The sequence below is a fragment of the Lactuca sativa genome, chromosome 7, assembly GCF_002870075.4.
Source record: "Lactuca sativa cultivar Salinas chromosome 7, Lsat_Salinas_v11, whole genome shotgun sequence".
Lineage (NCBI taxonomy): Eukaryota > Viridiplantae > Streptophyta > Magnoliopsida > Asterales > Asteraceae > Lactuca > Lactuca sativa.
This window is the reverse complement of record NC_056629.2, coordinates 141,002,183-141,018,294: the sequence shown is the minus strand read 5'-3', so window position 1 is coordinate 141,018,294 and position 16,112 is coordinate 141,002,183. Positions and strand designations below refer to the sequence as shown.

Sequence of the window (16,112 nt, the reverse complement as noted above, 5' to 3'; positions counted from 1 at the left end):
TTTGACCCATATTCATGTTGTTTACATCTCTAGGTTTCGGTGTAGGCTTCACAGTAGGCTTCTTATTCATAACCTTCACAATCTCCTGATCCATAGTTGTAACTTCATAGATATAGGAGGCCAACATTCTCTTGAAGTGTTCCAGAATCGACTCATATTCCAACGGATTAGTGAGCAGAATGTTGTATAGCAGAATCCAGTCATGGGGATTCAAACTAGGAAGGTCTGCTAGAGAGATAGTTGACACCGAGTTTGCAAAACCTCGAGTGATTTTAAAATTGACATTGAAAAATGTCCCAGCAGGTGAGGGTTTGAGCACCTTAACAGTCACAATCTTCTGGGCACTCCATGTTAGATAATGAGGTTGGCCATACTTCAGATAGAAGTCAATAAGCTCTCTGTCAACCTTCGGATGAGGAAAAGGAACCTCAGCAGTCGAGTCAAAGTAATGAAACGTGAATGCTTTTCTTGTTATCGAATATTGAACTGCGAGTCCTTTGAGTTATCACAGTCAAACGAAGCAACAGGTTCCAACCAATAAGTACTTGGAAACTCTATAGCTTGATTGATAAGTACCTCTCTGGCACATAAGGGAAACAAGGCCTTCTTATAGTTCAAGGCTTCTTATTCTTCCTTGTTTCTCCTTTCCCTCTCCTTTGCTTCCTTTGTAACTTTAAGAGTTTCATCCAACTCTCGGTCCTTCTTCTTTCTCTTGAGAACCTCAGAAATAGTTTCACCAACATCACTATCACTATCATCAATGGTCTCCTTTTGCTTTTCTTGTGTACCAGAACCTGAAGCTACATTATCCTTCAGTTCTGTTGTAACTTTGACTTCCGGTTGTGTAGTTTCTGTTTTCACAGTCACTTTCGGTTGAGCACTTTCTCCCCTTGTTTTGGAGGTCGGAATCCCTCCGAAACACCCTTCATTTGATGTAACATGGCAATGGCAAGAGTCATTTTTGTGGTGAGATGATTCCGAATGGTCAAAGTTAGAATAGGATCATGAGCACCAAGAATGTTCGTGAGCATATCCTTAACACCCCCTGCATAGCTGCGGAAAACATCCCTTTCGGTCTTTAATAAAGAAATTTCTTTTTTTGCTTGAGCGAGTTGAACCTTCTGAACTTGAAGTTGAGTTGATTGACGGGCAAGTTCTTCCTTTAAAGCACTTTTTTTAGCGAGATCAGCATGAAGAGATTCCAGCCTTGAAGACACAGAACTCAGAAGTGAAGTGTTCTCTCTTTGGATGGAAGAATGAACAACTTCAAACTTGGTGCTTTCTTCTTGAAGGGACTTAGAAATTGAATCCACAAAGGCTTGTACCTTGGCTGCGTTTGTGTCGGCATGCCCTTTCAGAGCCTCAAGAAAAATCTGAGTTGTTTGAACAATCTAGTAACATCAGTTGAGGCCTTTTTGCAGGAGGAAGTAGAAGCATCAACAACTTTAGTGGATTTTTCAATAGACTCCGTATATTGTTCCAGAGCAGTTTCCAGAAAAGCTTTGAGGACCACACCACTATAGGCTTTGCTGTCTTCAAGCAATCGATCGAGTTTCTCATTAATGCTTTGCAAATGTTGGCTAGTGATAGGAGCATCATTATCCTCATCAGTTGGTAGCCGATATGGACTAAAGTATGTAGAGTCATACTCGTCATTCTCACCACCGAGAGTGGCACCGGAATCGGTTGAGTGGGTGGGTGAAAGAGGTTTATTGATGATTGGAGTTTCAGTTACAGTAGTGGCCCCCGTATCAGATACGTTGACCCCCACTGTCGGTTCAGGAATCGTAGTGGTGGTGGTTTGAGAAATTATAGGAGGTGGTAATGGAGTTGTAGAAAGAGGAATAGAAGTAACTGGTGCAGGTGGTGGTAAAGAAGTTGTTGTTTGTGATGAAGTAGTAATAGGAGGAATGGTAGCAACCAAAACTAGAATAGTTTGTTTTGGTGATGGAGGTGGGGTAGGAATTTTGTCATGAATGGGTTCGGTTGGAGTTGGGGATCTGGGAGGTGTTTTACCTCTCGGTGATTCATGATGACTCTCCTCTTCTTCATCTTCCATGTTATTTTCTATGCTAGGATGAGTGGGACTCTTGGATCTTCTTTCCATTTTCTTAAGCTTCTTAGGCTTGGAAGAATCTCCTTTATCGGACTTTTGTTTCCGTGACTTAAAAGCTTTAGACTTATCCTCCTCTGTTGGATCCTTCTTTGTGGTAGTGCGTTTCCCTTGGTTGCTAGGCTTGTCTAAAGATTCCAGGGCAGCCTTCTGTTTTGGAGTAAGGACTCTTGGTCCCTTAGGAGTAAGTTGTATGTATTCCGCCATAACATGACTTTCAGCTGTGACACAACGATACATGGATTCAGGAATGGAGCCACTGTGATGGAACTTGATTGGATCAAAGATGATGATTTTCTTCATGTGAAATGTAGCAATGGACGTGACTAGGGCATCCTTCATCACAGGAATGTCCAAAGTGTTAATCGCCCTTCTTGTAATAAGCGTCCAGAAGCGCCCACATGAAATCTCTGAATGCCTCGTAGAAGTATTGAGACTCTGCACCACTTGAGACCAGATAATCGTCCCATAATCAAGGTTGATCCCATTGTAGAGACCGTATAAAAGGGTTAGAAAACCCTTGCTAGTGCCATCGGATCCACCACTCCTTTCTGCCAAACTCTTGATGAGAAGAGTTAGCAAACCATTCCACGGAGATGGTAAACAAGACTTTTTAACTTTTGTGATTGTGGTGAGCACATCTGTATATCCCATATCGTAAAGCATTGAGAGCAACTGTGTAGTCGTGATAAAGTCTGGTGAGATCACTGAGGAATCAACAGCAAGATTCAACAACAAACAAAACCTCCCCTTTGTAATAGAAGCCTTCTAATTATGTATTTGAAAGAAAATACGTTCTTTGTTCTTGTAATATGAGGCCATAGAGTAGACCTGTGATAATAGTGACATCGGAACGGCTTCAACTTGAGTTAGGGCTACAACCAGTGGAGAATACTTCAAACATTCAACAACATGAAGCATATATGAATCATACAAAAACGGGTTAAGTTCGACGATCATATTTTGATTTGGCTTGATTAAAAGCAATGTAGACGAAGCAGTCTGATCGTGAACGGATGAAGAAGTCACCATTGTTGAACGAAGAAGGAAGATGAACAGTAATCTTGAGAGAATTTGTTGTTGGTAAAAGACAGATAAAGGAAAATCTCTTTATATACCGTTGCCAGGAGAGAGAATGAACATGACGATAATGACGTGATCACTAAAACGTCGCCTGAAAAAGTGCGATGTGACAGGTTGGGTACTCCCAGGTAAACGTCAGCATGCGTGGGTATAGAGACCGTTCAAATTCACGCGCCCAAATTCTTATCCTCAATCGTTGTTTGAAATTCTGTGTTACTTCAAGAAATATGATTGCCCCTGTTTAAACAAAACTGGAACCAATAGCAACTAGAGTTTTGGAAAATAAAATTTCCGTGCAATAGAGTGACAAACGATAAAGAAATAAAGCAAATGTGTATGGGATGTGAGTGATGTCTCATTATAAGACAAAAAGCAGGTGATCCCGGGCAAGAATCGCTTCCTTCAAAGTCAAGATAGACTTGAAGTGCTTGTGTGGTTTCCCGAAAAATACGATCAAGTGTTTTTTGAGAAACAATGAAAGGCTTCTTTTTAAGTCATAGGCTTAAGGTGGCTTAACTTCAACCGAACGTCGATTCTTAATGTAAGACCGGACATTGGAAGAAGTACTTGTGAAACCGAAGTGGTCTGTTGAACAAGTAGGTAGGATATATTTTATAATGACTAAAGAAGTTATATAAATCTCAAAAAAAATTAACTGGATCTTTATGGGAAGAAAATCCTTGGTGTTAGACAAATTCATAAAAGACCACGCAAAAATAAAAATAAGATTTCAATGGGTAACCAGTGAGAACTTGAATTCAATGATTCACCGTCAATTCATTATAGGTGTTGGTTTTTGGGTTTTACTCAACACGTGGTGTACGTATCTAAGATCACAAACATAGAATTTATGTAACCATAAACCTCAGTGGTAAGGACCGAGAGTTTCAAGGGTTACAGTGGTGAACCAAAAGTTAATGGAGAATGTAAGGAGGATGACTAAAGAACCGATAGTACCTTCTGCTATAAAGACATGACTAAGCAGATAAACTCTTAACTCATATGAGAAGAGTAAGGTAGCTCTAGACTGAGTTGATGTCAATAGCCTGATTGGGAAGATACGATAGGTATAGATCGAATCATTAAGGCCTTGATCTAAGTCGTAGAGGTGTTGGTCTACATACAACAACATGCTTCTAGGGACTCTTAACTAGTTCTTAGCTCCAAATTTTGTTATACTGGTACACTGGTGACCTAATTAAAAGAAAGAGCAAACAAACACACCACACACACAAAACAAGCACACAAACAAAATAAAATGTTTTTGGAATTTCTGAAGTTTTCTGAAAAATAATAAAAACAGAAAGAGAAAATATTTTTGGAATTTTGAAGTTTTCTGAAAAATAATAAAATCAAAAAGAGAAAATATTTTTGGAATTTTTGAAGTTTTCTGAAAAATAACAAAAACAGAAAGAGAAAATATTTTTGGAATTTTTGAAGTTTTCTGAAAAATAACAAAAACAGAAAGAGAAAATATTTTTGGAATTTTTGAAGTTTTCTGAAAAATAACAAAAACAGCAAGAGAAAATATTTTTGGAATTTTTGAAGTTTTCTGAGAAATAACAAAAACAGAAAGAGAAAATATTTTTGGAATTTTGAAGTTTTCTGAAAAATAATAAAAAACAGAAAGTAGTTAAAAGAATAGAGATTATAAAAAAATACATAATATACAACTGGAACATTAGCTTTAAGGGGTGAAGCGAAATAGACCGAGCGTTCGGTTCATTTCGGTTCCTTAAAATTCTAGAGCCGAAATGGACCGAGCGGTCGGTTCATTTTGGTTCCCGAAAATTTTGGAGCCGAAATAGACTGAGCGTTCGCTCCATTTCGCCGGTTTAAATTTTTAGTGCAAGATTTGAGAATTCAGTACCGACTCTGCTTCCATCATTCCCAGACTTGTAAAATTTTATTGAAACTTGTTTCAGGTAAGGCCTTTGTGAATATGTTTGCAAGTTGATCAGAGGATCGAACAAAGTGTACTTCCACGTTCCCATGTTCTACATGATCCTTGATGAAATGATATCTGACTGCAATGTGTTTATTTTTTGAGTGTTGCACTGGATTGTGACAAATCCTTATTGCACTTTCTGAATCACAATAGAGAGGAATCTTCTTCATACTCAGCCTGTAATCTCTCTGTTGACTTTGAATAAATATTACTTGAGAAGTGCAAGACGCTGCAGCTCTATACTCAGCTTTGGCTATTAAAATTGACATAGAGGTCTGCTTCTTGGACTGGCAGCTAACAAGTTTTCCATCAAGAAATTGGCATCTACCCGTAGTGCTCTTTCGATCTAGACCACATCTTCCAAGATCAGCATCAGAAAAAGATTGAATGAAGAATCCAGATCTTGCAGGATACCAGAGACCGATAGATGAGGTTCGCTTCAGGTAACGAAATATATTCTTCACTGCCACCATGTGAGGTTCTCTTGGATTAGCTTGAAACTTAGCACAATAACAAACAGAAAATATAATATTTGGTCTACTGGCTGTTACATACATAAGGGACCCTATCATTTGACGATATAGTGTTATGTCGACAGCAAGTTTTTCTAGAGATGGTGTTAACTTAGTGCCAAATGCCATAGGAACCTTCACTTTTGAGTCACCCGCTATACCGAATTTCGTCAGTAAGTTCTTTGTATAGGCCTCCTGGTTGATAAATATACCTTATGTTCCTTGTCTAATATTTAAACCAAGGAAAAAATTAATTGGACCCATTGCGCTTATTTCAAATTTAGTCTCCATCAACTTCCAGAATTCAGCTGTTAAGCTAGGATTCGTAGAGCCAAAGATGATATCATCAACATAAATCTGAACTATCATAAGATGTTCGCCTTCTTTCTTTTGGAAGAAGGTTGGGTCAACCGAACCTTGTTTAAATTTTGACATTTTGAAGAAGCGAGTCAAAGTTTCATACCAGGCTCTCGGTGCTTGCTTTAATCCATAGACTGCTTTATCCAGCACATAGCAATGATCAGGGAATTTGTCGTTCACAAACCTGGGTGGTTGCTCAACATAAACAATTTCTTCCAATTCTCCATTCAAAAACACACATTTGACATCCATTTGGAAAACTTCGAAGTTTTTATGAGCAGCATACACCAAGAATTTTCTAAGTGATTCCAACCTAGCTACAGGAGCAAAGGTTTCCTCATAGTCTATTCCTTCCTCTTGGCAATAACCTTTGACAGCCACCGAGCCTTATTGCGAATGACATTCCCTTCCTTGTCCAATTTATTTCTGAACACACACTTCAAGCCAACCACAGACGCATCCTTTGGTGTAGGGATCAGCCTCCAAACTCGGTTGCGTTCGAATTCATGAAGTTCATCTTGCAATGCTTGAACCCAATATGAATGATCAAGTGCAACATTTACAGTTTTCGGTTCAATCTTGGAAACAAACGAATTAAACATACAAAATTCAACTTTAGAGAATAATGCAGTTTGTTTCGCTTTCAATTGAGAACGAGTAAGAACTTTTTCTGAAGTTTCACCAATAATCTGTGCTTTGGATGGTCCTTAGTCCATTTTACAAACGGAGGATAATTTGGATCATATGCCGGGTCTAATTCAGCGTTCACTTTAACTTCAAATTCTGATTGATCATCATCACCTTCGTCAGTTGTATTTCCTTTCTCCCCCTCAACTGGCGAAGTGTAATATGTGGCAGCATCAAAGTTTGCATCCTCTGTGGCAGTGGGATTCTCCCCCACGATAGGACTACTATTGGGTGGTTTTGGAGCAGAACTTTCCCCTTCGCCCGAACCTTTATAAGGTGGGGACGGAATTGGATCCTCCCCCTCGAAAGATACTTTGTTTGTTTTTGATACAGTTGAACTTTCCTCCTGAAACTTTGAGTCAGTAGATGGTGGATCACCCATAGCTTTAGGAGGTTCACTTTCCATCTCTTTGGTAGCTTCATCTATAATCTTCTTGAGATTATCAATTGTGTTGTCTGCTGCTTTAGCTTCTGAGTGTGATGCTTTCTCTGGTTCATCAAACAGCCACATGTATTCTTCAAACAGGTTGGCTATTGGAACCGAGACTTGTCCAGATTCTGGAAAAATTTCTCCTAAGTCACTTTCACTTCTTTGAACTTTCTTCATGTAATTATCGTCGAAGGTGACATAATAGGTTTCTTCAATTCGTTTTGAGCGTTTATTCAACACTCTGTATGCTTTTGATGTTAGTGAATAACCCAGAAAGATTCCCTCATCGGCTTTGACATCAAACTTATTTCGGTTCTCTTTAGACTTGAAAATAAAGCACCTTGAACCGAATATGTGAAAAAAATTTGACATTTGGCTTTCGGTTGTTTAAGATCTCATATGGAATAATTGAGAATCTCTTGTTTAGTAAGGACCGATTCTGAGTGTAGCATGCGGTTGAAACAACATCAGCCCAAAAATATAACGGAAGTGAAGCGAAACTGAGCATGGTTCTGGCTGCCTCACATATAGAACGATTTCGTCTTTCAACAATCCCATTTTGTTGTGGGGTATAAGGGGCCGAAAAATTGTGAGTTATCTCCTCGTCAGCCAGAAAGTTCTCAAAATCACTATTCTTGAATTCCAGACCGTTGTCACTTATGATATTCCTTACCGTCTTCCTCAGCTGCACTTCCACTTGCTTGATGAATGTCTTCAACTTGGAAATTGCATCTGATTTCTTCTTAAGAAAGAAAACCTGGGTGAAGCGTGAAAATTCATCTACAATAACAAGAATATACTTACTACCACCGAAGCTTTTTATAGCAGAAGGTCCACATAAGTAGATGTGCAAGAGTTCAAGATCTTCAATAATCTTTGTATTGATTCTTGTAGGGTGGCTCTTTCTGCTTTGTTTTCCCATCTCACACGCTGCACACTGATGTTCCTTGTAGAATTTGAGAAGAGGGAGTCCTCGAACGTGATCACCAAGCACCAACTTATTAATATCTTTGAAGTTCAGGTGTGATAATCGTCGATGCCACAACCATCTCTCATCTGTATTTGCCTCTGACAGCAAACATATTGCTGGTTTTCCTCGTATTGGGTTGAGATTTAAAGGGTACATCTCTCCCTTACGTTCAAATTTCAACATAACCTTCTTGGATTGTTTCTCAATTATCTCAGAGCCCTCATCATCAAATGATACTTTCAGACCTGTGCCCACAACTATTTGTGACACACTAATGAGGTTATGCTGCAATCCTTCCACATATGCCACTTTTCGAATCGAGAAATCTCCATTTGTTATCATACTGTATCCCTTGATTGTTCCATAGGAGTTATTTAAATATTTTACACACCCACCATCTTTCAGGGACCGAAATTCCCTCAGCTCTTCCTTCCTTCCCGTCATGTGACGTGAGCAGCCACTATCTATATACCATTCATCATCGAACTGCTCGTGACTGATTACCTGCAAATCCAAGCAGATTAAGGAACCCAAAGTCACTTGGGTCATGGTGAGTCTTTCACAAAAAAAAAGGAATTGTAGTAGAAATATCAACCAAATATGTTCTTTTTACTAAAGTGGTTTGATCTTTTCTTTTAATTGTATACACTTTGATTTTAGTTTTGTCTTGTTTAATTTTTAGTGCATTGGTTGGTTTTTTAGATGGTATTTGATTTTTCTTTTGACTCCTAGGGTTAGCTGATGATTTCTTATTATGGATCTTAGAATCTGATGTTAGCTTTCCCTTTCCTTTGATGTTCTTCATAGAATTTGCTTTACATTGGGACATGGAGGGACCAAAACTGGGTTTAGGACCGAAACGAGATTGTGGATCGAAACTAGACTTTCGGTTTGGAGTGACATTCAGACCGAAACTAGGCTTTCGGTTCTAAGACTTTGAATAGTAGGAACTTGGACTGAAATTTTCCTTTAGTTTTTCCTTTCCTTTATCCGATGATGCTCTCTTAGGAGGGACATAGTTGGGATTTTGAGATTGCCAGTAACTTTTTCGCTCATTCAGATTCTTTGCATATCTTTGATTTCTTAAGCGTTTCTGTTAAGCTAGCTTCTTTTGTGATTTGTGGATGTTGAAGCTGGCCTTTGGCTTCTCTTTTTGAGTTTCAGTTATTTTGACTGGAACTTTCGGTTCTTCCTTTTGTTCTTTAGGGATTTCTTTGGTTCCACTTGTGCTTGGTTTGTCAAAACTCGAGGGTTTGTTTATGGGTTCAACAACATATCTTCCTTTAACCCTCCAAGAAGTCTACTTAGACAAGCCTACAGTTTCGTCTGCATTATCATTAGGAGCTGACCAGAAGTAGTCATCGCACCTTTTAGCATTATCTTTGTCTACCATGATTCTTATTTCTGACGTCTACTTTGGAGTGACCCCTGTAACTGCATAAACCTGATTTGGCATAGTTTGAACCTTTTGATAAACCATAACCTTTTCTTTGAGTTTCTGTTTCTTATCTTTTGACAGGCGAGCGAATTCAACCGAATTTTATGAAATTAGGGGTTTCTCATTCTCAGTTTCGCTCTTCATAAACTCAGAGCAATCAACCACGTCTTCTACTGAGATCTCACTCATCTCACTTTCCTCATCAAATTCAGACGTATTTTCTAAGTCCATTTTATCACCAAAAGTTAATTTGGCATTGGATTGGTCAAATGATTGAATAGTGTCTGACTTAATTTTCAACCTATCATTTTCATCTAAAATATCTTTTAGCATACATTTGTGTTCCTTAGAATCAATGAAGGTTTCTATTTTGTCCAGTCCAATTTTGTAGGACATGGATGTCTCTTCTGATGAAACTTATGATTCACATTCTGCTATGACCTCATCTTCCTTACAACTTAAATGCAATTGAGCTATATTAGTATATAAACGCTTAGCAATTAAACAAAAAACATTCCTTTGTTTTAAAAACTTTAGATTGTCTCTTTGCAAATAAATACTTTCATCCCTAGCCCTAACTAACTCCTGCTCCTTCAGCTCTATCCACATTCTTCTCTCCTCACTCTTCGTTGTTACCCTGCTGATTTGGTCAGTTAGGTTAGAATTTTTTAACCGAGTTTGCATGAGACAACCACTTAGATTAGAAAATTTAAGTTTTAATTCATTTAGTTCTTCTTCATATTATGTTATTGGAACTTTAAGAGATTCTAGAATAGATTGTACCTTTTTGATCAAACGATCGCAGTCGTTGATCTGCTCACTAACTGGCTTTGCTGCAAAACATTTGTTTTCAGTCAGGTTTGGTTCCTCACTTGCACTTTCAATTGATGAACTAGCTGTGAAAATCAAGCACTTTCCAGCCAAACCTACTTCCTTTACCACATAAGCCTTTCCATGAGTGGGCTTTCTCACCTCTTCATCTTCAGAGTCTGTTGGCCAAACTTCGACGCCACCGAACTCGTCTTCATCAGCATTCTCCTGTACAATCAAGGCGTTCATAGAACTGTTAGTTTCCTTCTTTTTCTTGATCTCTTGCAACTTGTGCATGTAGTACGCCTCGTCATCTTTATCATCTCTTTTCTCAGCCATTTTCCTTAGCATGAAATCCTTGGCAAAATGGTTCTTGTCGTGACAGTAATTGCAGTCATATCCTGAGTCTCCTGCAAGTTTGCTCTCTTTCTTATCTTCATCCTTTTTAAAGGCGATTTTCGTTTCATCCTTCACCTTCTCAGAGCTATAACTTCCTTGCCAGTTTCTGTTCTTGTTGACGGGAAATTTTCTCCTTGCAAACTTCTTTGGATTGGTGACCATCATAGCATACTCCTCGCTTGTAAGGTCACACTCAGACATATCAGAATCTTCCTATTCTTCTGCAACACTTTTTCCTTTTGAGACAAGAGCCAGCGATCCCACACCAGACACCACTTTCGCTTCTTTGGTTACTACACTTCCATGGGACTTAAGTATCCCCACAGGTTTCGCGCGAGTAAGATTTAAACTATTCATGCGCTTTCACAGTAGAAACCACAACCATCCATTCCGGTCTCAACCCGTTCATGAAAGTCACCTTCTACTCAATCAACTTTCTTTCTATTCCGTGTTTGATCATCTTGCTTAGGAGATGATTGAACCGATCGAAAGTTTGTATGAGTTTCTCCTCTATTTTCTGTTCAAAAACTTCAAATTCTAACAACAACAAGGTTTGAATGGAGTGTTCCAAGTCTTCATCATTTGAATAGAGTTTTTTCAACCTATCCCATATTTCTTTGGCCGTCGTGCATGAACTAACTAAATCAAACGTGTCAGATTGCAAGGCGAATCTTATCATTCTCATGGCCTTCACGTTACACAATAGCTTGTCTTTCTCATCCTATGGCATCTTCTGTTCATCCGCCACCAGCTTGTTATATTCTTTTTGGGTCTTAACTGTCGTGTTCATTCCCGAATGAACAAAAGGTCCAAGTATGATGGCTTCCCAAATGAGATAGCCATTATCTTCAGATCCAACCACGTAGTCTTCAAAGTGATGCACCCATACTTCATAGTCTTGAGTGTAGAGTATGGGTATCCTAGTAGTGGATCCAATGCTATTTGAGATGTTGATGGGATTTGTTTGCGAATCTTCGTGAGACATGGTGAGCCTCTAGAATCAAACCTGTAAACTTGAGATTAGGGTTTTATCTGAAACAGAGTTTTCGTCGAAACAAAGAAGACGACTTCTATTTATAAGATAAAAGCGGAAAACCTAAGGAATTCTGAATACAGAAGGAATGTATTGATCACACGGTCTCCTGCTCTGATACCAATTGTTAGAAAAAAAGTTCTTTAAGGATCGTTAAATTCTATGCAAGCAAACAATTATGAAAGTAAATAAGAACACGAGTACGGATTTGAATGTGTCGAATGATTAATACTTCAACACCTCAGAAGAGCTCGATTAAGAACTTCGACTGTAGAGGTGTTTAGGGTTACAAACAATGAACGTCAAAAATTAATTTTTTATAATGCATACATGCATGCATATTTTTATTATAACCCTACTAGTGTTGGATAAGGTGTCTAAGTCCATAACTATTTCGGGCTTGTACTTGACCCGACCCGGCATGGTCCATTTGGGTTGCATGGCACCATGCAATTGGATAGACTAAATGAGAGAAATAACACTTGGAGATTATTAATATATTATAAGTTCTAATATATTAATAATATTATTTGATTAGTTGATCAAAGAATTAATTTGGAATTAATTAAGTGATCAAAGGATAACTAATTAAATATATGGGTTGATTATGTAAATCATCCATATCTTGTATAGTGGGCTAAGAGGCTCCATGGATTATCAAGTTGGGTTCTACCCATAGGATGCTCCATGGATGCTCCATGGGAGTTACAAACCCATGGGTCATGGAAATGAAGAGTCATGACACATTAGGGTTTACATGGTGTAACCCTAGATGTGTCAACACTATATAAGAAGCATATTCTCCACCAAAAATCGGCACTACTAAGGAACTAGAGGGCTTGGCCGATTTTGAGAAGTGTGTGTTATCTCAAGAGTCTTTCCAAGAGCATTTGGTGTTGTGTGAAGCATTTGAGGCATCACACTTGGGGTGCTAGGCTCACAAGGTTTCAAGGAACACAAGCAACAACAAGGTAAGTTATTCTATCTATGATTCAAGTTAAAATTGTTCCCCATGTATGCTAGATAGGAATATAACCTTGGAATTCAACTTTGCATGATAATTAGACAAGCATAGATCCAAGGTTATTAGGGTTGCATGTACACTTAGGAAGTGTTAGAATGCTCAAAACCCATCAGTGGTATCAGAGCCTAGGCTTGTTTGTTTGTTATTTGTGCTTAAAAGTTGAAGAAAGTCGAAAATCTTGCTGTCTGACTGATGGACTCGGCGAGTCCATGGGGAGGACTCGACGAGTTCATGTGTATCTTCAACCTACTCGGCGAGTAGGTTTATGCACTCGGCGAGTAGGGTCGACAGAGTGCAGAATTTCGACTTAAGTTGCTGGAAATGGATTAGAATCATTACCCTAAAATGTTTTGGTACTTGAAAACTTATTTTAGAAGGTGTAATGTGTTTTCTAATTCATTTACAACAACTAGTTATCAAAATTACAAAGATTAAATGTGATTTTGATTCTTGAAAGTGTTCATATTCATATTCTTGTTCTTATGATGTTTAGATGATCATAGGAATTATTTGTAACCTATGTGGTAGATTAATTCATGATCATAATGTGTTTTAATGGAGTCCATAACTTGTCCTCAAGTTATGGAAAACCAAAAGTCTCTTGGATTAAAAACCATTAAAAGAACACAAGAGTTAGGAAAAAATGAAAAGTCCTCATTTTATTACTCTATTAAACTCATAAGTTACAAGAAATGAAAAGTTTTGAAAGTTTACAAAACTTGCCCTCAAGTTTTGGAACAAGTAAAGTTAAGTTAAAACTTTAGTTCCAACCCCTAGAATTTTAAAAGTTAAAATTCAACCCTTATACTTATATTATTATGATTTAATAATTATATATATGTATAAGAACAAAGTCGTCTTACCGCTAGTACGCCTCATTCACGAAGCCGGTCTATAAGGTGGGTATAAGGTTGTTGCCTATAAAATGGTGACTTAATGGGTGTCCACTCTCACCCACCGCTTGCTTGATCGGTGGAGGGTCGTTAGCCGAACGGGTAAGACAAGGACTTATTAATTCTCATTCAAAGTATGATGAATATTATAAAGTAACTAAATGTTTTATTAAATTCCCAATCTTAGTTACTTTAGGAAAAATGTGAATAAGGTGCTATTCCATGAAATTACACTTTACACTTTGATTAAGTCGTTGGTGGAGCGTGTGTGGTTAACCGGCACACTAACTTGGACTTAACAAGGTAGGTAAAGGGTGACTTAGGGTTTATTATAGTATCGATGGAGCGTGTGTGGTTAACCGGCACATCGATTGAGTGATAAACTTTAAGGGTACCAAGTGATTTGCATGGTTACTTCACACCTCGTTTTGTGATCCTCGGTATCCCAGTCACAAAACTTGGAGGGCACACTCGAGATTGAAACATGCCTTTGAAAAGTTCATTGAATCTCAAAGAATCTAGGAATTTCTAAGAACCATTCAAAACCTAATACTAAAATATTGCGGGTTTCGTGGTGGAAATTGGTGAATCGTCATTCACCTACCTTTCAAATATGATATAGCTTAGATTACGGCATACCTCTTCTAAGTTATATTATATTGTGATTGGATCCTAGCCTTAATATTACATTTGGGTGTTTTATTAAGGACTCTCTTATATCTAAACTAATCTTGTCCTCCTTCCTTCAGATGTCTTTCAACAATGCTTCTGGCTCTAATCCTAATGGCTCCTTTACCCTTATGAACTTGTGTGGGAAAGTCACCTTTGATGGATCCAACTTCAATGAGTGGATCAGAAACATCAGGATGATTACCCGCTACGAGGACAAAGAATATGTCCTTGACAAGGAGCTTAAGGAGATTAATGAGTCCACTGCAACTCCTCAGGAGATCGCTGAGTTTCGGGCACATGAAAGGGATGCTACGAAAGTGGCTTGCATCATGACGGCCACGATGACAGCGGAACTCCAAAAGTCTTATGAAGATTTCTACCCTTATGACATGCACCAAGATTTGATGGAAAGATACCATCAAAGTGCAAGACAAGAGAGGTATGAAATCATCTGCTCCATGATAACAACCATGATGAAGGACGGGGAATCCGTCACGAGCCACATGCAGAAAATGCAAAGGTATGTGGATCGTTTGCTGAAGCTTAATGTGAACTTCCCGGAGGATCTTGCAATAGATATTATTTTGCATTCCTTACCATCGTGCTATGATCAATTCCGCATGACATATCACATGAACAAGGAAGAAGTCACCCTCAGCAAACTTCAGGGACTTCTCAAGACCGCAGAATCAGGTCTTAAGGGGAAGTCGGTTGCTATCACTCCTACTCAAAACTCTACTCCGGTTTTGGCAATCGGGAAAAGTCGAGGGAGGAAGAGAAAGAACTCTTCTAAGGGTACCAAGGCTCGGACCCTTGATGGCTCTTCTTCAAGTGGAACCAAGAAAGGTTTCATTACTCCTTCTTCTGACCCAAAAGAGGCTGAATGCTTCTATTGCCATGAAAAAGCTCATTGGAAGCGGAACTGCCCAAAATACCAGCAAGATGTGAAGGATGGGAAAGTTAAACCCAACCATGCAGGTATTTACACTATCACTTCTAATAACTCACCCCATTCTAATTCTTGGGTCCTTGATACCGGGTGTGGTATTCACATTTGTTGTGACTTGCAGGGACTAAGAAGAAGTGAGGATGTGGAGCAAGGAAGGATAAACTTAATCATGGGGAATAGGAAAGCTATACCTGTTACCAAGATTGGAGTTTATACTTTATCGCTAAGTAGTGGGTTTAGCTTAGATTTGAATAAGTGTTGTTATTCGCCAGGAATGGCAAGAAATATTATTTCCTTTCATGCTTTGTACAAACAAGGGTTTACCTTTTCATTTAATAATGAAGTTGGTTCTATAGATGTTTTCTATAATAATGTCTTTTATTTTAAAGCATTACCTTGTGATGGTGTGTATGAAGCTGTATCTGTTGTAGATAACTTGGGAAATAATGTTTTGTGTATTGATTCTACTAATAATAACTTGGATAAAGCATCTTTATGGCATTGTCGTCTTGGACATATAAGCAAGAAACGCATAGGCCAACTCCAAAAGGATGGAGTCTTGGAGTCGTTTGACCTAAAGTCAGATGATAGTTGCGAATCATGCTTACTTGGAAAAATGACAAAGTCACCCTTCACAGGTTCGTGTGAGAGGGGTGAAGGTTTGTTGGACCTTATACACACGGATGTGTGTGGACCATTCAAACATGCCACAAGGGATGCTAATCGTTATTATTTGACTTTTACTGATGATTATAGTAGATATGGATATGTCTACTTGATCAAGCATAAGT

General features: G+C 38.5%; 1 protein-coding gene across 1 annotated transcript; it reads right to left on the bottom strand.

Moving 5' to 3' along the window:
- Nucleotides 1-6,360: 6,360 nt before the first annotated feature.
- Nucleotides 6,361-8,445, bottom strand: LOC128127337 (uncharacterized). Its single transcript, XM_052765801.1, has 3 exons — nt 7,807-8,445; nt 6,738-7,304; nt 6,361-6,594 (listed from the first exon to the last, which is right to left on the bottom strand). Exons 1-3 carry the CDS (start codon nt 8,443-8,445, stop codon nt 6,361-6,363), a joined length of 1,440 nt encoding a protein of 479 aa, XP_052621761.1.
- Nucleotides 8,446-16,112: the final 7,667 nt, after the last annotated feature.

Bases quoted from the DNA above. Each gene is read 5' to 3' on its own strand.
- LOC128127337 (XM_052765801.1), bottom strand. From the start codon at position 8,445: ATGATAACAAATGGAGATTTCTCGATTCGAAAAGTGGCATATGTGGAA. The intron at 7,305-7,806 runs GTAAGGAATATC...AATTACATGAAG, and splicing joins AAGTGCAGCTGAGGAAGACG to AAAGTTCAAAGAAGTGAAAG. The intron at 6,595-6,737 runs GTAAAATGGACT...TTTGTTTCCAAG, and splicing joins ATCCAAATTATCCTCCGTTT to ATTGAACCGAAAACTGTAAA.